Genomic DNA, 24051 nt, shown 5'->3' with positions numbered 1-24051 from the left:
AAAAACACCTAATGAGAAAGTTAAACTGAACTTTGGAGTAGTTCTGAGTGATAACTTAAGGGTGATTTTTTTTTTTACATTCTTTTTTAAAAACTATTTTTCTCTATCTTCCAAAATAACAATATATAAATATATTTATTTCATCACTACAAAATGCCACCAAAATGTGAATATGCACCTTAACTTTCCCACCACGTTCCACTAAGTCTGAACAGCTAAAGACACCAGGGTCTCTGACTGGCAGGCAAACATCTGGCTCAGCATCTCCATCCTGCTCTCCCCCCTGGGGCCAAGCACTCTACTAGGTAATATCTTTCATCCACTGTCTGATTTTTTTTTTTTTAAGTAGCCTTGGTTTACAATACTGTATACAATCTGAGAGATACTGGATCACACCTTTTCAGGTATAAGTTCCCACACTACACCCACCACCAACGTACCCACAATCCTCCATCATGGTCCACTGAGCCCCTCCACACTTTGCTCCCCACCCTTCATGTTCCCATAGCCTCAATTTCCCAGTCAGATTTCTAGGTTTTTGGAGGGCTTAGTTTTGTCTGACTGTTTTGTTTTGCTATATTCCACATATAAGTGAAAACATCCAGTGGCTTTGAAAATATGTGGTCAGAATTAAGTGTCAGGCTCTTAGGGTATTTTATATGGCATGTATCAGGCATCCCACTGCCCACTCACATGGAACCCTAAGCTTCCCATAATACAAATATCATTACCCTGAGAATCACACCTAAGTGAGGATACATGCTCATTCATTCTTCAAACCTCTGAAGGTAGCAGCCAGACTCAGAGGTGAAATTCACAAAGCTCTGTTCCCAGCAAGGAGTCTAGTAGAGCTCAAAACAGTGGGAAGGCCCTTCACTGCCTGCAAGGTCCTTTAGGTGTCTAAGCTGCCAGGGCTTTGATCAAACACATGGGGTGGGTGCAGCAGTCGAGTGCACGTACCGACTGTAGAGGCAATTAAGGGTCACACTATTGACTTCTTTCTTCTCACGGATATTCCTCTGGGCTCAATTTTATTGTGTTTAGTTCATAGACTGTCCTATATAAAATAGTCTGGGCCAAGTTTAAATGGATTTGCTGCTTAACCTTCAAATAAAAAAAAAAAAAACATTCAAATAATTGGAATTCCTGTCTCCTCTGCCCCACTGTTCCCACCTTTCCCCCAAGTCATCTGGTTAATCCAAGATTCATAACACATGGCAGGTGGGAATCAAAAGAGCTTGAGACAGGAGATGTTATTTCACAACCATCCCAAGATTTGAGATATAGTAAAGGTCACTTCACCCCTGAAAGACTCTGTGCCCCCTACTGCAAAATGGAGGTGATTACACAAGTTAGTCCCAGGTTCATGGTGAGGATCAACGGAAATAATGCTTATAAAAGGTTTTAAAAAGGTAGTGCTGTAAAGGACTTGCAGGTGCAGGTGGCACTGACCGCCTGGGCAGAAGGCCTGGAACTTGTCTCCTAAAATGACTCTCCCTAACCAGTCCAGGCATCTACCCCGCCACTGTTGTGTCAGCTCAGGGGATCCCCAGTAAGAACCTGACCCCACAGTCTTTGCTTCATGAAGCATCTCTGAATAGGGCTCACAGCTTGCATTCCTTTTCTCTCCCCAAGACTTCCCTTATTCCCTTCCCAACTCCTCCTTGTTCAGGGCACCACTAATGGTGTTGGGATAATAGGTTAACTATTTATAAACCAAGTGGAAGGCTCACCATAGACCAGAGACCAAAATAAACCCCATATTGATGAAAAAGTTCAATAGAAAACATAAGACTATTAAACACACCAACTAAGTGACTTATGGCTGAGTCATGCCATGTTGGATCACTTAAATCTTTATCCCTATATTTTCTGATTTTACTGAAATTTGAAATGTCCGAGTACCATAGACATTATATCTTCACAAAATGCATGACTTTAGTACGTATCTGTTGAGTGCCTACTCCGTGGCACTATTCCAGGAACTAGGGGCCAAAGCAGATGAAGGCACTATCCTAAAAAGGACCATGAATCAACCAATAGCATACAAATAAAGGATTACAAATTGGGATAAATTCTGTGCAGTGTTATAGACAGTTAAAAAGAAAGTGGGTGTTAAGGTAGGACTCTCTGTGAAGTCACTCATAAAGGGAGAGGTAAAAGAGGATGGTCAGTTAGCTGAGGAAGGGGAGTTGGGCGTGTGAGAGGGGAAAGCATTGCAAGGAGTGGGAACAGCTTAAGCAAAGGCCCTGAGGCAGCAGAGAGACCAAGGACCCTAGTGTTTTTCAGGAACAGAGAAAAGACTAGATACGTGGGCACATGCTTGGAAGGAGAATGTGGAAGTGGAGGCTGTAGATAGATATGAATTAAGTAGATTTGAAATATCACTTCACGCATATGAAATTGGCAAAACAAAAAGAATTGATAGTACACAATCCTGTCAAGGTTACATTAAAAGCACTCATGTAATTATAAAATAGCATAATTATTTCATTGGAAGCAATCTGTGAAATGTAGCGAAAGCCATAAGGATGTCTCTATCCTTTAATACCTCACTCTTTGAAATTTACTGAGAAAATAACCCAAACAAAAGGTTACATTCAGGTAGGAAGGTGACGACTGCTTGGAAATACCAAATACCCAACAGTACAGGAATTGTCCAGCAGATTCTGATCACTGGCTCTAGGGGATGCTTTGCAGCCATTAAAACAATGTCAAAAGCACCTGAAGAACCTTAAAAATTTACTTTATGGTGTTGAGTGACAGGTGGGGACCAAGGAGGGCACATGGCACATAATTCCATAACAGAGACAGGTTCAGGTTGAGAGTTAGGCATTAGCAAAAAGAAAAATTCATTGGTATATGGGAGAGTTTTTCTATTTTAAAAATTTGTTTTGATGTTGAAATTACTTTGTTTCCAAGTTTGAAGATGAAGAGGACACAGAAGGAAGAATAGGACAGCCACTTCAGATGGATAGCATCTGCCCTGCTTTCGACGCTGGGTCCCACTAGGAAAAGGAATCTTAGGAAGAGTGTCACATTTTTAAGGATTCAGGACCTTCCTGGCTGGGGAAATCTATGTGGCTAGACTGCAGAAAACCACTCATTACTGGGTTCCACAGACCCACCCAAGTGTCACTCTCCGTTCCTGCCACAACCTCCCTCAAGATTCTCAGAATGACTTGTGGGTCAAATCAATGGTGGGTATGACCACACCACACCTGAGGCTCTGGTTGCCCCTTTCTGCAGGCACAGAACTCCTTCCTCTTCTGCACCAAGTCAGGCTTGTGCTCATGGTCCTGCATAAACCTCTCCTTATTTCAGAGGAGGACCTTCCACTTTCCAGAATGTCCAGCAGCGAGCAAAGCACCCTGGGATTTCTTCTGGCTCTGACATAATTTTGGTGGGGGGTACACACCATGCTCTTGAAATTAAGGGCCCTCCAGATCCATTTGTGTATGCAGCAAGCAGCTATCCTTTGCCCCTTGCACTAGTTGCAATGAAAATCTTGGAATTTACTAGGGAGGGAGGGAGAGAACAAATCTCTAGAGTGTTAAACTACTGAAGGCTCCCATTTACTAAGCACCTACTAAGGCCTCCGCATTGCACCAGGCATTCTCAGATAAATTACAAGGGAGTTAAGAGGGGGACTAGACTCCACAAGCTCCAACCTCAGGCACTTTTTAAGCTTCCTGACTTGGAACAAAGTATTTAACCTCATAAGTCTGGGTAGTGATGGTGACAATGACAAGTATCTTTCTCATGGGGTTGTAAGCAAATTGAGCACATTAAGAGCCATCATTAATATGAATAGCCCTTGTTTCTACCCAACGAAGTAAGCAGCATCATCCTTATTTAACAGATGAGGAAACTGGTTCAGAAAGGTTAGGGAAATTGCCCAAGGCGGTCGGGCACCCTGATGACAGAATTCAGTTTAAACTCAGATGGCAATCCCCATTGTTCTACATGAACTCAGCTTAGTTTGCATGCCGGGACTCAGGAGGTGAACAGCAACTGTCCCTGTACCTCCCAAGAATGTAAATGATCCACTATAATAAAAAAATAACCTCTCACATTTATATAAAGTGATTTACAATGTATGCAGTCTTTCAGAATCACATTTGACTCTATGGGGGGAACTTAGACAACTGTTAAGGTATATAAATGTTATACAGCACAGCAAAAATAGAAAATATTACAACGATGCATAATCTCATATATATCATATCTAATACATATACATCTGTGCATGCATACAAGCACAGATAGATTAAAATATATTTATTTTGAGGGGGCTGTAGACATTGAAAGAAAGCTTTGGATCTCAGCACTAGCGTCGCTCCCCACACGTCCCTTCATAGTCAGCTCGATGAAAGAGATGTGCAAAGGGGCCTAGACCTGATGTTGGATATCAATCTGGGAACACTGGAATGGCTCTGGAGATGACAAGGCTTTGCAGCGGCAAAGTAGGGAGAGGAAGTCAAAAGAAGAAAATGTCTGTCTATGGAAAGGATTTTAAAGTCTGAGAAAGCATGCCCGGTTGTCTGTGGGAACCAGCTCCTGTTCCTGTAGCTTTCGGAGGGTGCAGGAAGGGGCTGTTAGGACTGTAAGGGGAAACACACTGATGTCCCAAAATCCAGGGCAGGCAGTAAAGGGCAGGTGCGGGGGGGCGGTCACTCTTCAGACATCTCAGGGCAGGATGGGAGCATGTGTGGAATTTAAAATGGGGGCTTCTGGTCAACACTTTGTATAGCTCTCCCTAAATAAATTGGCCAATCTGACACACGGGCTGCCTAATTTATATTTCCCCAAATTGGAACATATGCGGTTTTATGAGCTGATTTTTTTTTCACTTATGATGGCATGAACACTGACAGATGTCATTAACTATTCTGTGAAAACATGTAACACCAACACCAGCAGCACAAATCAACACTGTGTGCTCACACAAACATTTACTTAACTATTTCCCTAATGTTGGTGCATGTAAGTGATTTCCAAGATTTTGCCCTGATAAATAATATGCAGCGATGACCTCTATGTATACAACTCTTCTGGAACAGCTCTGATTATTATGTCAGAAAAAATACCAGCAAATTGTCCTCTAAATATGCTGTGCCAGTTAAGCCACCTGCAGAAATGGCTGTAAGAGTATGCTTTGTTGCACCCTGCCAATGCTGGTTATTACCAATGAAAACAGGTATGTTTTAGTAATTGTCAAGGTTTAAAAATGTATTTATTTGATTATCTATGACACTGGATATTTTAACTGTTCCTCACCACTCATAGTTTATTTGGCAATGACCTGTTTATACCTTTTATCCTTTGTTTTCTGATAGCATGATTATATTTTTATTGTTACTTGTTACAGCACTTTGTGTATAAAGATATTATTAAGCTTTTGACTCAATCTTGTCACATTTTCCTACATCCAGTCTACATTTTTCCCTAATTTTATTAATACAGTACCAAAGATATTTCTCCTTCATCATTTCTTTTCATATAATAACATCTGTAAATCATGACTCAGAATATTTGTTTGCTTTCCATAAGCTGAAAGTCTTCTAAGAATAATGTTTTATTTTCAATTAGTTCTTGCTTTTTTCTACTTTCAAGTTGTTCATCTAGCCAGAATTTATTTAGCCTATTTTGACATCTATGCAATGAATTCTGTGCTTTCCCAATTATCAGCCACTTACAAATATACTATTTGTTAAGCAATTCCCCATTCAAATTTTAAAAGCCAGTTTTACTATACTCTCGATTTTCCCTGGGTTTTAATTATTATAGCTAGAATCAATGTTGGCATCTCACAGTGAAATCTCCCACTTTTCTAAGTGTTCCTGATGACTTTCTCTTGTATATTCTTACAGATCAATTATGAAATCACTTTGTCAAGTTCCAAACAGAATCCCACTAGGATTTTGATTGCAATTGTATTAAATCCATAAATTAATTTAGGGAAAATTGATATCTTCACAATATTAAATTTGCTAATCCAACAATATGATCTATCTCTCCATTTATTCAAAGCTTGTTTTGTCATCCTCAATAAAATGTTGTAGGTATATGTGTTTTCATATAGATTCTGCACATTTCTTGGTTTACTCTTAAGTATTTTACATTTTAATTACATTTGAGAATAAGATACATTTTTATATTTTATAATGGCTATTACTGGCATACAGTTATTGATTTCTGTTTATTTGTTTTGTGTCTGACCATAATATCCAAATCTCCTAGTAGTTCTAATAGCTTTCTTTGGGTTTAGTTTATTCTCTTAGGCTTTGAGACTATAAGAACATTTTCTTCTAGAAATAAGAAAGTGCCTTTCCATTCCTAGCTTACTAAGAATTCTGATACATAATGAAGGCTGATTTTTTTTTCAAATTACTTTCCAGCCTCTCTTGAGAGGATCTGATGGTTTTTATCCTTTGACCTACTGATATGGCCTACTAAAAACTATTATACCAAGAGTTTTTCTAATATTCAACATTTTTCATCAGTGCATTTCTGAAATAAACTCAACTTGGCTTTGGTGCATTATGCTCTCCTAATGGACCTGGATTTTGGGGGTCATATAGGAGAGCTTGGGCTTTGTTACTATATCCTTAAAGGTTCAGTTCCAGGCTGGGACACTTGGCTGTTACAGCATTTGATCTTGGGTGAGCCGCATACCTTCCAGACAGCTGTAAATCATACCTATCCCCCTAGGTTCTGCAAGACTCAAGTTAACAGAAGCAGGCTCCACACGTGGATCTGGGGTACAACAGATACTCAGATTAAGTAGTCTCTATTTTCACTACTACAATTGCTCATTTTCCTTGTTAAGATTTTCATAGTTACAGGAATAATTACCTCTCATTGTAATATATGTGGGGGCTAATATTTTTTAATATAGTAAGCTTGATAAACAATTGGAAAGTCACTGTTGGCTTGTATTATCATTAATTCATATCTTCTAGGATAGATTTGGACTTTATTTACTTATCTATCATGTGGAAGAACTGAGGTGTAGGCCAGAGGTGTGGGGGGTGAGAGGATTCACCAGAGACAGAGTGGGGAGCCGAACAGGTGGATCTATTGAAGTACACTGCTGAGGGAAGCAGTGAGCGAAACAGGAGAGGTCTGATGAGCCATATGTGGGTTAGCTCCCTGGCTGGGGATCGAACCCAGTAGTGATAGAGCTGAGACTTAACCCCTAGGACACCAGGGAGGCCCTAGATTTGGACTTCAGCAATAAACTTAATGTCATAACTACATATGATATTTCCAACAACAAACACCTGAGGCTTATATAATATAATGCAGTATTACTTCCATTTTAAAAAGTAAAGTTGAATTGTGTATTTTATCTCAAAAGGAACATAATTTTCCAATTGTAAAAAAAAAAAAAATTCCTCTCGGAAGTTCACTTATTCTTTAAGTCTCAACTTTCAAAGTTAGAGGCAATTGGCAGGATGTTTACCAGACTGTCTGTTGATTTGGTGTATTGTATCCTCCAGGAGGCTCTCATTCTCTTGGGAGCGCAGAGTGGCAGAAAAATCTAGGTGTAACAGCATGTTCAATAGGACTTTTCTTGTTGCTTTGAAATTTTACCTGAGGCTACAGAACCAAGAAGAATGAGCAGGAGGTATGGCCACATCCCACAGAGACTAGCTCAGGTACTTCCAGATGTCCCCAGATTCTTAAGAGGTGCCGGCTGGCCCCTCACTCTGCACACTGACAGGACACTCCATCCAGAGCCGATGCGGGGATGGTGTGGGTTGAGAAGAGTCTCTGAGGTTGTGAATTACAAGTATAAAGGCAGAAGTTTTTATCTTTTCTCCAACTTCTTTTCCAAAAGTCAAGGGAAGTGGGTTCCAAAGAAGCTTGTGCAGACGCTGGTGTGGGGCAGGGAAGCGGGAGAGGCAGCGGGCAGAAACGGACGCCGCGTGCCCTAACAGACCAGAGCACATCTGCAGACATGTCTGGGCTCACGGAGCAGCCCCAGACCAAGCTGCTGGAGCCGTTTTCTCCCTACTTCATCCCCCCATCTCTCCTCTGTGACCCTCCACCTCAGATGAGAAAAGCAGCACAGAAGCAGCATAGAAAGAGGCGGGGAGGGCAAGAGCAGCCAGTCTCCCTTCTGTGGCTGCCTGTGGCGGGGTCACACCTGCACCGCTCTGGCAGTGGGTCCCTTTGAGCAGGATGTGGTGACAGGAGGACCATCTCTCCCTAGTTTCTCCTGGTAATGACGTGTCTTCATTGGCCTCCAGCATACTAGTTTGCTTTGACTCTGGTTGAGATGGTGACTCAAATTCTATTAGCTAGTCTGGTTGTTTCCCAAAGATTTACAAATGATCTCACCAGGATGACGTCACGGCAGAAAACGGAGTTAGATGTCCATGCTTGCACCCACGTCCCATCCCAAAGAAACTGCCATTTACGCTAATGAAGAGCTCTGAGGGCAAGGCCAAGTCGTGCCACCCACATCTGACAGACAGTGAAGCTGAGGCTTAGAGAAATGAAAACTTCTCGGAAGATGAGAAGGCTACATACGTAGCTTTGGTCCACTTGCCAGCCCTCAATTCCTCCTTCGTTCTTTCTATCCCTCTGCCCTGTCCTAGAATTGCAAGGTAGAGTGAAAACACTCAGCCCACCTGAGCTCAGTTCAAAGGGCCAGAACTCACCTCCCCATTTGCAAGATCTCATTCTCACCAGCCTTGGTCTCTCAGGAGAGAGAATGGTCTGGTTAAAATGTCTCTTTCTTACTCAGAACCAAAGACAGAATCAGGAAAAGGACAATTTTCATGCCCACCTCACCAGGCACCATCACACATCCTCTGGGTCCCACAGCCATGCACAGAAACTCCAGAAAACCTGCCCAGCCACCATTTTCCCACTGCCCCATAGCCACAGAACATCTGTGCTGCCCCCGCATTGCTGAGAAAGTAAAGAGAGGCAGGAGCAGAGAAATATTTTACAACACGGGGCCTCCCCCGGTGGCACAGCGGTTGAGCACTGGGCTGCGAAGCTGCCCGCAGCCTCTGCAGTGCCGGTTTGATTCCCAGCCGCTGGCGAGGGTCCCACATGGCGTGGCATATCTCTCCTGCCGCACCCGCTGCTCCCCTCAGCAGTGTATTTCGTCAGTCTGCCTGTTGTGTTCCCCACTCTGGCTCTGGTGAATTCTCTCACCCTCCCGTGCTTCTGACTTTACCCAGTGCTAGTATAAATAAATAATCTTTTTAAAAAAATATTTTACAACACAGCGCACAGGCCACAGTGAAAGAAACCAGTTCGGGTTCTCATACGCCCTCCTCAGGACTGAGATTCATTTCAAAATTGCATTCACTGTGGTGCTTCTATATTCTCAGTTCCCTGCTCAGCTTATAACTTATCTCACCAAAGCATCACAACAAAAAGCGGTACCCTCATCTCCCATCGATGGGAGAAGAGAAACACAGGTGCACACAGGCAAAGTATCCCGCCCGTGATCATCCAGCTGGAAGTAACAGCCAGATCCTTCCTGCTCTAAAGCCCCAAAGTTTCCACTAAATTCTAGTGACTACTGTCACTCCATTGAGATCAGCAATGTGAATTTTGCTTTTTTATCTGCTGCAGGAGGTCTTGTTGCCCCAGTCAGATAGAATACTGACAAGCAGTTAAGAGAAAGGGCCTCACACCGTGGGGCTGAAGATTTGACATTTTTTGTTTTTTGTTTATGAACATAGAGAAAAATTTATTAAAAAGTATATTAGGCAATAAATTATATGTATTAGTATACTGTAAGTAAATAACATAAAAAATTGTTTGTTTAGAAATTAGTTGTTGGGCAGTTTGGCCCACTTGACAATGAAAGATGGTTTGTTGTGCATGCCTGACAAACAATTTAGTACAATTGTAGTAGGTCCTTTTATTTTGTTTTTTTTTTTTTTTGAAGTTTTTTGGGAAAGTTTTTAATATAAAGTTATTTGAGTTAAAGAATTTTTAGGTAAAAAAAGTTCTAATAGCTAAACTGCAGCTGGTCTCCGGCTGAAGGTCATGTGAATAAAATAGTTCTTTGATGCTTAGGCTTTAGCTGATAGGGATGTACTGGCGGTTATTTACTGTTTTAAATAATTGTCTAAATGAAAAAATAAGTAGCTTTAATGTTAGGTTTGGTTTATTATCTGTTAACCTTGAAAGCTGCCATCTAGCTGAGAACTAGCTGAGAACTGCAGGGGCCAGTAGTCTATGAAAAACATAATATACTAATTGTTTATGCTTTACACTTGATAATGTATTTCCTTATTATTATTACTAATAATAAATAAAAAAAGACCTACTGAGTCTCTCGGCAGAAAATACTAGCACCTCACCAAGTGTCAGTGTCTCCTCATTCTACCTCATTTCCCTCCCCCTCAACCCTTAAGTTTCAGATCTTTCGTTTTCGCCTAGGCCGTCTCATCCTTTCAGGAACCCCTGACAAGACGTTTTGTCGGAGACTGGTCCCCGGCATTTATCCTCTCGGAGAAAAAAGAGAGAGGGAGACACAGCACATCAAGCAGAAATCCAGAGGTATGTAAATAAACTGTAATGTGCAATCAGGAAGGAAAGTCCCCACAAGCAGTGCCCGTGATGCTGTTGGCTGTACTGTGTCACTTTGCACCTGGAGACACTGAACTCTGCGAGGCCACAGTAAAGTAGGTTCCCAGACAGGAGGCCTTGGGCTCAGAGGAGGGAGCACTCACAGGGCTGGATGGTTGCTTGACTTGCTGGATTGTGGATTCTAGTTTCCATTAACTGATGCGATGCCAGTGGCCCGAAGTCTGGGACAAGCCGGCCTTTGGGGAATGAAGGAAAGAGCCTACGAGAGGCCAGTATGTAGGTAAATTTGGGTAATAATGAAGGAGAGTTTCTTGCATCTGATGCTGTGTGATAGTTTCAAGGCATCAACAAGTTGCTCAGGTCATTAAAAGTGGTACCTGCAGAACAGATGCAGGGACAAGCTGGACCAGTGTAGTGTCCATCCCTTCATCATCTCACCTGCTTTCCTCAGTGACTAACTGTGCCCCCATGTTCAACACCCTTGCTTTGTTCTCCCTGTGCTTTGCAGACAGCTGACACCAGCAGCTTGCCTGCTGTGCCTGGTCTTTGGAGTATCCATTCCTCCTGTAGGAAACTCTTGTTCCCACATAGTACCACAATTAGGATTTATGATCACCAGGCTAACTCTCGGGATACCACCCTGGTGCCCAGCAGTGAAGCTGTCTGCCATAAGAGAGCTCTCATAGTGAGGCCAGGTGGGCACCAGACTATCCTCTCAGCCCCATCGCTGGATGTCTGCCATTGGGGATGTGCCAGAGGTAAGAAAGCCTCTGAGAGTCTAGACTACAATATGACATCATGCACTGAAACAGGACTGTCCATGGGTGATAAGGCATCCCCACCTGGCCTATCTGTCCACATGCCAATCAGTCCAAAAAAGTAGATAAGACTTCCTGCTTTAATATCATGATTCCTCATCATAATATCGCAGCAAAAGCAGCAACAAAATAATGATTCATTTCACTGGAGGCATTCAAAGAGAATTTAGAGTTTTTCAAAGCATTTTGATATGCATTATCAAATTTGCTCTTCAGGCCTGTATCTCAGGAAGATGGTGAATGATTAAACTGAGCACAAGGAACAAAATGATGAAAGAAAAGTAAATAAATGGGACATCTCAAAAGAAAGGCATGGAAAAAAGAGACTCAAATTGCTTTCATGGGTACTAAGAAATCCCTTGGACCCCAAAATCAGGAGCAATCAGGTAGTTCTCATGGAGGTAATCCACCAGTTTCTGAGCCCCAATTTGCACATGCCATCACCTGTTCTGTGCATCTGCACCTTGAACACAATACTCAAAATCCACACTTGCTCTCTTGTCCCTCAATCACCTTTTGCATTTTCCATCTTAGAAAATGTTTCTACCACTCACCTTCCAGTCAAACCAGAAGCCTGGGAGTGTCATGGTTGGCTCTCTTGTATCATCCCCAATTCCCAAATTCCTAGCTGAGAGTCTGTCCCAGCTCCGGGACAGAATCTTGCTCTGAACTTCAGTCTATTGAGCTGGGATGTTTCACTTCAGCCAGACTCTTGACAACATCGACCCTTAAGGGTTAGGTTCTATCTGGTCTGTGACCTGTCAGACATGGAAGAATCAGAACACATTCCCACCTGCCCTTGCTGAATTGGACCCCTGGAATCTTCTTGAGACAAACCTGAGTTTGAGCTCCTGCTGTCAAGTCTCTGCTGGCTTCTAGCATGTTCTTACTACACCAAACATTGCCACCAGGGCCTAACACAGTTTAGTGCGTGGAAGAGACTCGCTAGATGTTTGATGAAAAGGGATAAAGCTGCAGTGTGTGGCAGCCATTCATCCTCAGCTGGTTGGCATAGTTACCAGCCTCCCTATAACCCCAGCCCACCCTTGAGAGAACAACTACAGAGGGGAGATGCCATCAAGCCATGTGAGGGCTTAGATCAAGAAACTTCAAACACTTCAATTGATTTGTTACCTGGTTCTTATGATTCTCAGACTCAATTTTCCTCCCATCTTGTTGCCACAAGGATCAAGCAATATAATGGGGGTACTTTCCAAGTGGGGTGTTGAGGGTAGCACAACACATCTGAGTTCCTCGGGGTGTCCATCAGCATCACTCAGGGGGCTCTTAAGCAAAGATTTCTGAGCTCTGCTCCTAGAGTTTCTGATTCATTAGGTCAGGGCATGCGGCCTGAGAACATGCATCTCCACGTTCCCAGGTGATGCTGACACTGCTGGAGGGTCCACACTGTGAGAACCCCTGTACTGGATGTTCTGGCAGCCCTGCTCTGCCTATGCCAGCCTTGTTTTTCTCCATCAAGTATGCTATTTCAACACTGGACTTGATGTTTATGTTTTACCCCTTTTGCTGTCTCGCTGGAATCTTAACCCAGCCTATAAATTCCTCTGGGCAGAAATTATACCTTCCACACTCCACACTCTCTCATTTTCTGTTTTGTTAAATAACGAGTACATTTCCAGCGTGATTAATAATAGAATAGGGAAAAGGCGGGGGAGCCTGAGACTACCAACTCCAAAAAACAGCATCCACAAATGGATATCAGGTCCGGAATTCTCTTAAAAATTAATTACAAGGCAAAGAATATTCTACCATCAGTGGCAATGCAGAAAAGAAGATGATCTTCTTGACACACTTTATAAAATGTGGGCTTTCAAGATTTTTGCCATAACTTACTTAAACACCATCATCTCTTAAAATATAAAGCCACACTCTGCATTTCAGCTCATAATTTTTATGGTGATAGTCAGGCAATTGTGTTTTCAACATGTAAAATCCATTACAGAGTCGTGGTAACAGTTTGCAATAAATTGTAAATTTTTATTGAGATGATCATCTTGCGATTGAATTTTAAAATGTATTATATGGTGATCAGCAAATAAGTCCACGGGGACTGCTCGAGTATTTTGAATATCATTTACAAAGATCAAAAAACCATAGAAACCCTTAGATTCACCCTGTGGAAAGAGAAAAGTCTCATCGGCAGGATCAAATCAATTATTTTTAAGGATGTATATTGAATTGCAAAGCTCAGATAAGGCATTACCTGCTTTAATAACATACCCTTATGTGCTTTTAAAGTCCTAAGTTTCATAACCAGATTTCAATGAGAAATTTTACCAAAGGCCTGCTTTTGAAAATAATCAAGAAAATGGCATCTTCATTCATCATAGTAGCCCAATAATATTCAAAAGAACGGCCCCAACTGTGGAAATAGGCACTAACACTGGCTTCCACACCACCCAACGACACTACTGAAGGCTTGAGGATGGGGCCCGTAAGTCCTGCTAGAACTCCGCTGGCAACACCGGTGTGCGAGGTGGTCCAAGTCCATAGCAACAGTCTGAGCAGCAACACAAAACACAACCTTCAGCTGGCTCTGTGGGGTTGTGTACACAGAAGCACTAGCCAAGCAGGAAGCACACCCAGCTGAACGGAGCTTCCTAGGAACACAAGAACACATCCACCCCAGGCATCTCTGCTCCTTCGGTCCACTGGGCTGCCATGAGCCACATCCAGGCTTATAACTTCCTAACACTTCAGACAGACCTTTCCCACCATGTTGCCATAGCTCACAGCTGGAAGCTTTCTGACGCCTCACTTCAGGTCTGTTCAAGGTTAACGCCGTACACACGGCGGTATTTATGCACAGCTTGGCCAGCAATTTGTGTGAAATTGTGCCGCCATTTTTACTGGTTTCCTTCCACTCTTAGTTTTAAATGTCATGGATGACGTCTGAGTGTAGTGCCCCATATTTATCATCATCCTGGTGTGTCCAGTGTTTTTTATCATATGACTTTGCAGACTGCAATGATTTTTAGGGACACAGATGCCACAGGCTAGCAGTAGTGACTGTATTTGACTTTGTTTTTTGTTCCATGGAGGTTGTGGTGCCAATCGCCCCACTCAGAAGCTGCCAGTAATTCCTATGCCTTTGGAAGCCATTGGTTCCAAGGTCCCCTACCTTGAAACCTTGTGGGGAAGCTGCTTCCCTGCCTCCCGAGCCTCATGCACCAAGCTGATGGCATGTACCTCTCTGGTCACTCACCCTATTGTGACTAATGATCAAGGACATTAGAGTCAGGAGTGCCTGAGTGTGAACCTGAATAATGTCACTGACCAATCCTATGACTTTGGACAAAAAGCTGCAAAATGCTGAGTCTCGACCCCTTCAGGTATTTTTGAAATAAAAGTGCTTACTGAATAGTTACCTAGAAGGGAAATATGATAACATAAACAGCATGATTTAAAAAAAAATAAATGCTGGTTTCTTTTTAATTTCTTGAGCTGTATTCAGAGTCTGAACTTCTCAGGGATACAGTCAGAAACAGTCTCAGCCAGTACCCCGTATTAGAAGTAGCGGGGAAGTGCAGAGTCCTCAGGGATATAGTCGCAGCCAAGGAACCCTCCCAGACACAGCAGCAGTCAGCAAACTGTAAGCAGCATCCAGGAATTTCAGAAGCCCCCAGGGAATGCAGAATCCCCCAGGCAACACTGAGTCAAGAGTCTGCAGGGATCTAAAATCCAGAGGCCCCTCGGAGACACAGTTTCAAGCTAGACTTTAAAGTAGGAGCCAGGACCCCCAGGGGATACAGACCCAGGAAGCTCACAGGGACTTTGGCAATTCCAGAGCCACTGAGTGACACTTTCAGAGCTACGAGGCACTCCAGATGTTGTTGGTATCAGAAGCTCCTCCTATGCAGAACCAGAACCAGAACCTCAGGGATACTGTCAAAACCAAAAGCACATTTGGGTCACAGCGCCAACTCAGGGATCCTCAAAGTCAGGCTCAGAAATATTTTAGATCTGTAACAGGAACCAGAAACACTCAGGGTATAGTTCAAATGAACTTCATCGAACACAGTCAAAAGCAGGAGCCCTCAGAGTTATACCCAGAGTTACAACCAGTTATAACCAGAGCCAGAAACCCTCAGAGAACACAGCCAGGAGCCCTGGGAGACACTATGGACAAAACCTCAGACACACAAATGGCTCCAACAGCTCTGGGAAAAACAACAAATTTCCCACTGGAAACAGTGTCAGCACCAGGAGCCCCTCCATGGCACAGCGGGCATCAGGCAGCTCTTAGAATCATAGGGACAGCCAGGAGGTCACCAGCGACACTGCCAGAGCCTTTGGCTGAAGCAATACCAAAACCTGAGGATGTTCTCCACGACAGAAAGCAAACGCCATCAGTGTAGCAGAGGCACATCATCACAGGACGCCGAGAGAAGGACCATCCAACTCCTGACCTCTCCAATGGAGAAGGGCAGGAGGCTCTTACCTGCACACTTGGTTCTCGTGGTGAGGGGGGGTCCTGGGGGTCCTGTGCCTCCCTCTCCTGGTCGTGTGAGCAGCACCCGGATCTCGTACTCCACGTCGGGGTCCAGATGCCACAGCTTATAGTTGGGAGAGTCAACGATGTGGGTCTCAGCCCAGGTGCCCGTGGTGGTGCGATATTCTACCTCCTTGAGGATGATGGGGCCATCCCCGATGATGGAGTTGGCATTTGGCTTGATCCATAGGTATGTGGCCCCTACAGCCAACAGCTCTGGGGGAGCGATGGGCGTGGGAGGTTCTGAAAGACAAGTCAAGGACATCAGACCAAGGAGTTTATGGAGCAGAATCCAAGCAGGTGAAAACGAGGCACAGAATTTCACACACAGTCACATAAAACACCCCAAATCCCCTTAGTATCCCCATTCAAGTCCTGCCTTCATTTTCATGTTTTTTTTTAATTTTTTTATAGAGGCATGTTTATCTATTTATTTATTTGTTTGTTTGTTTGTTTGTTTTTGTTTTTGTTTATACATGCACTGGGCACAGTCAGAAGCGCGGGAGGGTGAGAGAATTCACCAGAGTCAGAGCAGGGAGCAGAGCAGGCAGAAGGACCGAAGTACACTGCTGAGGGGAGCAGCGGGCGGCAGGAGAGGTCTGAGCGCCATGTGGGACCCTCCTCCGGTGGCCGGGGAGCAGCGGGGGATCGAACCGGAGCCGCAGAGGCTGCGGGCAGCTTCGCGACCCAGCGCTCAACCGCTGCGCCACCGGAGGGGCCCCATTTTCATGTTTTTGTATGTAAATTCCCGAATCAGTATTTCTTCAGTAACTGTGGTCAATACCTACCATACCATCTTCATTTAAAGAAAGTAAAGAAAGAAGGCAAAGAATGGTCCAGAGTTCAGCAAAGTTGCCTGGTTTCCTCGCGGGCTTTCTGTCCTCAAATGAGAACCTACCTTTACTGAACTGGGGCTTGCTTCAAAACCCAGGGGAGTCTAGGGTTTTCAAATATCTCTTTCATAAGAACACACAAACTGACAGTGGATGTTCACCCCCAAATAGTGGCATGAGTCTAAGGAGGAAAAGAATGATGGTACAGTAAGAATTTAGCCTCTTTCTCAATTCTAGATGGTTCCTCACTAAGAATCTAAGTGGCTTAGGTCACCTAGCCAAGACCTTAGCACAGGTAAGGTAAGGTTGGCCTGTATCTGCCTGCCTGCCCATTCTCCCGTTGGAAAGCTGTTTGCCTCTTGATACCTATTTTCTTAAAATCAAAGTAGATATGTGTGTTATTATTTGTAGCAAAAATAGCAGTGGACAATAATGAGAAGGAAGTGCATGTATATCCCCATTTCCTGTCACCCAATCCAGTAGCCATTTGTATTTCTCCTTGTTCTATTACAATTTCTATTCACATATTGTAGACAAGCCTCCTTCACGTGGTTATAAAAATTCATAAATCCAATGTAGGATTGACCTTCTCTCACTTATTATATCGTAAGGACTCTGTTTATATGCTACATGGATTTACCATCACTGTCATTAATAGCTACAGAACTGTCCATCAGGCAATCACACTATTCTCCAATGTGGGGAGACATGAGTTTTTCCATGTTTTGTTAATATAAATAATGCTGTCAGGGATATCATTGTGCAAATCATTCCAGTCTTCCTTGCCCCATATTTTCTTGGGACCAACTGCCAGGAATGAGATTGTCTGGAAGGGGTATGAACAAGTTAATGATTCTTAGAGTAGAACTAGGAAGTAGAAGGCAAGGAAGGCATTTATGGATGCAGTACAAATAAAAAGTATTCGAGAAATTTTAAAGTACCTCCTGCTAATCAGGAGGCTAAGGCAGGTATAAATTTCAGTTTGGAATTCAGGTGAGGGCTTTGGATAGGTAAGACTCAGTCAGTGTTTTCTATCTAATTAATTACCTAGCAACAAAGATTCTCCAGAAATAGAATAATTGCTATGAGACGGAGGTAGACAATATTTTCTCAACATGTCTCGAAGCAAATCTTCAGGGACAATTTCGGATTACCTCCATTATAGTCTACCATTTGGTCAGAGAAGGAAATTAAGCAGATTAGTCAAGCCAGATGCTTTTCTTTACAAAGCCATGGAGGTTATTACTCAAGACCTTGTTATCTCAAAGGTGTTTGCAAATTGATTTTTGGATAATTTGTTCCAGGTAGAGAAGTTAAGTTGGCAGACAGATAATTTCTGGGCTCTTCCTTTGTGCATCTTAAATATATAGACCCTTTGATCACCATTATCATGTCTCCAGAGTTCCTATCAGTCTCCAATGAGGTCCTAAGGGTGATATTTTGTAGTTCTGTGATGACTCTGACCAATTCCTTAATCTAGTTATTCACAGGCTGGCCCTGGACAGAATTAAGAACAGAAGACTACAATACTTTGGGGCTTGAGCAAGCAGCCACATTAAACTCTCTTCCATCGACTTTTTACTATGGTTTTGCTCTCCTATTTCAGGCATTAGCAGTAAATTGCTGACCACCAGAAAGAAAATAAAGTATTAATCACTCCAAATGTTTGGTCTCTTTTCACGTATTTCTTATGGTAATAAAAATAGTAACAAACATCCCCTTGAGTACAGAAATGTTACCATATTGAATGACTTACTAGTTCCCATATCCATGTGCAGTCTGACCAATATGGCTGTCCCTTCCTCTAGCCCCTCAAGAATATGAAGAACAACATAGTCTGTCCTGTGCCTGGCAGAGGAAGGTTATCAAATTATTGTTTTATTCTCCCCCATTTTGTAGGAATCTGTTGGTTTACAACTGATATTTTTTTTTTAAGATTTATTTATACAAGCACTGGGTACAGACAGAAGCGCAGGAGAGTGAGAGAATTCACCAGAGCCAGAGCGGAGACCAGAGCAGGCAGACTGATGAAGTACACTGCTGAGGGGAGCAGCGGGCGGCAGGAGAGGTCTGCGCGCCATATGGGACCCTCGCTGGCGGCCGGGGATCGAACCGGTGCTGCAGAGGCTGCAGGCAGCTTTGCAACCCAGCGCTCATCCGCTGTGCCACCAGGGAGGCTCTAAAATAGATATTATTTAAAAGACACATATTCTAGTCATTCAGAGAGAGAGAGAGAGAGAGAGAAGCAGGGATGAAACAGCACAATTTTTTTGGGTAGGCACCGACAATTTTTTACAAAAGCACAGAAAGAGTAGGTTTATTTGCATTATTTCTCTACAAACAATTATATCAGCATCATGAGATGCTTGAATTCCTACCTGTTTTCTAACAAGAGGTTGTTCAGACCCAGACCAGTTCTTATTCATGAGCCTTTTCACATATGAAGCAACCAACCCCCTCTCTTTACCTGAACCCACATCATCAAGTATGCAAAGCCAGGAGTAAGTGTTTGACATTTGATGATACTCTCTGTTCAAAAAGTTTGGTAACAATGACAAGGGAGGTTTTCAGGGAGCTGAGATATGAGTTGGGAGATGGCACTGGTTCCCTTCAGTCAGGAATCAAAGTGCGTCAAGGACAAGATCTCGTGAACCATTCTTGAAGCCTGGGCAGCAACTGCCCCTGAGCTTCCATGACTCTCACTCAACATGTGGGGAGTGAGGTGACCCCTTAATGTAATTCTGCCTTGTCTTCAGGCATCAATATCCACACCAATTCTGTCTTTCTTGTCCCTGCTGTGAGCTCTTGTAACAGTTTGACTCCCCAGAAATTCCTACAGAGAGCAAAAGTGTTTCAAATAGCTGGAGAGCAAGTTTTGCGCATACTTATTGTCTGCTCTAGACAGAAATCAAATATTTTGAGAAAAGCTGAATGTTACTAAGATGGGAAGTGAGCCTTGACATGTTCAAGGTGAATATAACCTGGACTCCAACACTGTCCACCAGCCTCCTCCCCGTACCTGATCACCCTTCTAAGGGCACTGCTATGTACTGACCAGTGAGGGTCTACGGAAAGACCCTTCTTGACACACACACACACACACACACACGTTTCATCATTTCCACTCTCCTGCTTTTGCACATGACATTTCTCCCAATGGAAAAGGCTTGGCTTTTACTTTTAACTAAACCAAGCCCATTCTTCTTTTCATCTGTTCATGACTACTCAGTTGTCAGGCCCACGAGACTAGACATGGAGTACATGCTCCAAAGCATCTGGCTAATTAGATATTCAATTGATTGACTTGCCACACTATGCCATGAAAGAATGTACTGAAGACCAAACAGGAGATAAGAACTAGTCTGGAACCAGGGCCTGTCTTTGCCTTGGCTTCCCCACAACCTTGGACAGATCACTCAATCTTCATAGTTCTCGTATTTTCCATCTTCAGAATGAAAGAGTGCTCTACAGTTCAAATTATAAAAGTAGGGCCTCCCCGGTTCCACAGTGGTTAAGCACTGGGCTGTGAAGCTGCCCACAGCCTCTGCAGCGCCGATTTGACCGGCTGCCCGTGAGGGTCCCACATGGTGCACAGACCTCTCCTGCCACACCCGCTGCTCCCCTCAGCAGTGTATTTCGTCAGTCTGCCTGTTCTGCTCCCTGCTCTGGCTCTGGTGAATTCTCTCACCCTCCCGCACTTCTGACTGTACCCAGTGCTTGTATAAATAAATAAATAAAATCTTTTTAAAAAATTATAAAAGTATCTAAATTCTCTGCTAAGGACCTCAGGGAATCCATGAGCATATGTTTCCTGACTCTCCCCATACTGAGCTGTCAGCAGTAGATCTTCCTTCTCATTCTTCCCTGACGTGGGCCCATGAGGTCCCTGAGCAGGAGATATAAGTAGATTTAGAATCCAGTCCACTGGTAGGTGCTCATAGTATCAGTCTTCGTGTCCTAGACTGACATATGGCCAATGTTCAATCAACGTTTCATGTCTTGTTTAAATGGGCAGAAAAATTATTAAGTTTTCCCATGATAAGAGGTTGGGGTGGTAATAAAAAGATGAACATTAGCAAGAAGGAGATTATGAAGTGAATGGACATGTAAGTTAAGTACGGCAAACATTTGGAGAGAAAACATCAAGTAAATGGAACAGAACAATAATCAAAGACATAGCTAGAGAAAAAGAATTTGGAATAAATGGAGATCTGAGTTTACAGGCTACCAAGAGCACAGTAGGTTCTGTGCAAAATCAATTAGGAGACTCAAACTTAAGCACATACTGGCAATATTTTTGAAAGATTAAAGAAAAATCTCCACAAGCATTATGAGACAACAACAGACCTCCATCAAAACAACAAAGGCTAAAAAAATCCATTCTCAGACTTCATTTCAATATGAAATGCTGGAACATGATAGTGAAGGTGATGATTTATTAATAATAATCATAAGTGACAGTAGCGGCAGCTAATACATAGTACACACTTTTATGCACCTGTCACTGTTGTTTGTGTCTTCAGACATCTGTAAAATTAAGGGGGTGGGGAGGAGGGAAAGCAATGTTGGAAGGGGCCCAGTGGACTGTGCTGGGGGGCTACAGGTGGTGGAGGAAGTGGCTGTTGAAGAGGCGTGAACCTATAACTCAGAATCACATATAGTCTTGTAACACAGTGTTACCCCAATAAAATGGAAAAAAGATAAACTCACTTAATCTTTACAGCAAGTTCAGGGGAAGACACTATTTTGATTCACTAATGTCTGCACCTCCAACCAACATTCCTTCTCTCTCTCTCCTCTCTCTCCCCACCCCCTCCCACATTTACCCAGGTGTTATGAGGAGTTTCATGTCCTGAGGTTTTTATAGCCAGCTAAGCTGTGGTGCATTTCCAGAACCCATAGAAAGGCATCTTGGATTCTGAATACAGAAAGCATACTATCTACTTGCCCTTCCTTAGAGAAAAAATTTACTAGAGGACAGACCCCAGCCTACCTTGGGATGAATCAAAATCATGGTGTCTAGGAGAAGGGAACATGATTATCAAAGGACCAGTCCTATGAGGTGACAACTTATACCCCCAAACCTTTCTTTTTCAGATAAGCATCTGGAAGAGAGGCATCACCTCATGTCTGACCCCACTGGAGACACAACCCAAACTGTAAGAGGTGCTGGAGCTCTAGGCCTCTCTTTCCAATCATTTAGATGATACTCAAGCAAGTTCATGGTGAATCCTTTTGTCTGGTGATAATCCTGAAAACATCATGAATAATTTACCTGGACCAGTATTTTTCTCAGACAAGAATCTTTAAGGAAAGAGATGCAATTTAAACTAAACTAAAATTAACAAAAATAAATCCCTCCTACCTATGCCCATTAAAAAATGCTGACATAGGGCTACCCCGGTGGCGCAGTGGTTGAGTGCTGGGCTATGAAGCTGCCCACAGCCTCTGCAGCGCTGGTTCAATCCCCAGCCACCAGGTAAGTGTCCCACATGGCACGCAGAACTCACCTGCCACCAGCTGCTACCCTCAGCAGTGTACTTCATCAGTCTGCCTGTTCTGCTCCCCGCTCTGGTGAATTCTCTTACTCTCCCACGCTTCTGACTGTACCCAGTGCTTGTATAAATAAATAATAAATAAACCTTTAAAAAAGGTTTATGAGGAATTGAATTTCCTTTCCTTCTTCCATCTTTGTTTTTCTAAAAAAATGTCCTCTAATAGACCAGCACTGGTTGCTTATTGCAAAGACAAGCATTGTAAATAGATAAGCTTTTCTTATACTTTGAGCTTTTATGACCAGCTAGGACCTCTGTGAGGTTCTAGACCCTCAATCATGGCAAGTGTTTATCAGCCAATCTCCCCTTTCACCTGCCTAGGTGCCCAGATTCCAAGAAACAAACACAAAGAACCCCTTACCCATTTGCCATGCCAGTTCCCCACCCTGAGCTCACTAACAAGGAGAGATTCCAGCTACTTCTGGCCCAGACAGAGGTGGTAGACAGCAGGGCCTCCATCTTCAGGGGTCTGAGCATCCCCCCCTGAGCCCCTCCTGCAGACTCCTAGGCCCCATAACTTCACCAACCCCCGTTTCCCCAGCCTCAGGTGTGGTAGTGGCTTCCTGCAATTCCTGGCCACATCAGTGCACCCCTTTTGCTCTGTCAACTATCCCACACTTGTGTAATTCACTTCCTGAAAGACTCTGAAACATCTAGTACAGTTTGACCCTTCTTTCCTGGACCCTGATTTAGGAAGATATAATTACCTTCACTTTTCACAAAAGGAAACTAAGGCATAGAAGTTATATCACTCACCTGAGGACATTCAGCTGGATGGGGTAGCTGGAATGCCCAGGCTGCCTTGCTCTAGCCTGTGATTCCATCTGCTGCCCTGCACTGCCCAGGGTCCCCAACACACAGGTCAGAGGGGAGTTAGAGGGGTGGGACTAGCACAAGCCAGAATTCAGTAGGCTGAGTGAGCCCTGGCATGTGGATATGGGGGAGCCACAGTCTGTTCCTGTCCACCATGCTTGCCCAGTCTGACCCTCCATATGTCTAACCAGGCTGCCTGGTGTATTGTAAAGTACAAGATCATTGGGTCAGACATATGGAGGCTGCTTTATAACCTCTATTCCTTAACTTGATGACTTTGGGCAAGTCATATAATTCTCCTGAGCCTCATGTTTCTTCATGTGTAAAACCAGGGTAATGGATCATATCTTCCTTGTGAAGACCAAATCTAAATGCCTGACACATGACAAGCCTTAAATAAATGTGAGTTATTCTCTTCTCCCATTCCCCTTGGCCTCCCACACTGGCCTTCCTCCCCAGCCTGGAGCCCATGCCATCGTGGATCGTTGAACTCAGCTTCTCAAGCCTCCTGTGATTCCCATGCTGAACATCTCAGCACTTGGGCACCTTAGGCTCATGAAGCACAGCCCATGAAATCAATTTCAGCTTTATGCATGAGGAAGCTGCTAATCTCCGATTGGGATGGGCAACTCACATTCAACAAGAACTGGGGCGGGGGTGGGGGGGGGAAGCATGGCAGCCGCCTTAGCAGAACTTGCCTGAGAAAAGCTAGAGTACAGAGGAAAGGGGTGGTGGGGAGAGAGGGAAGGAATGTGTAATTCAAGGCAACCCGAGTCCAGGCAGCTTCATCAGTTGCTACGCTACCAGCCACTGTAAGACAGAAAATGAAGGGGGCTGGGGCTTTAGAGATACTGTGAGTTTGCAAATCTCTCTCCTTGGCCTAGCCCTATGTGCAGAGGAGAGATGCATAATTAGTCTCTAAGCTGCTGAAATGGCTAGAAGTGACTAGA

The 24051-nt window shown here is 43.6% G+C and overlaps 1 protein-coding gene across 11 annotated transcripts in view; it reads right to left on the bottom strand.

Annotated features, from left to right (window-relative positions):
* Window positions 1–24051, bottom strand: part of PTPRT (protein tyrosine phosphatase receptor type T) — a gene marked incomplete at both ends in the record, with an annotated part of 916214 nt that overhangs the window by 471925 nt on the left and 420238 nt on the right. For all 11 annotated transcript variants that reach the window (XM_084248172.1, XM_084248169.1, XM_084248173.1 and 8 more), the window contains one exon: window positions 15850–16143. In XM_084248172.1, coding sequence (XP_084104298.1) covers window positions 15850–16143 — 294 coding nt within the window. The remainder of the gene's footprint in view (window positions 1–15849; window positions 16144–24051) is intronic.

This window comes from Talpa europaea, assembly GCF_964194135.1.
Source record: "Talpa europaea genome assembly, chromosome: 11".
Taxonomy (NCBI): domain Eukaryota; kingdom Metazoa; phylum Chordata; class Mammalia; order Eulipotyphla; family Talpidae; genus Talpa; species Talpa europaea.
This window is presented reverse-complemented; position numbering and strand designations above follow the sequence as displayed.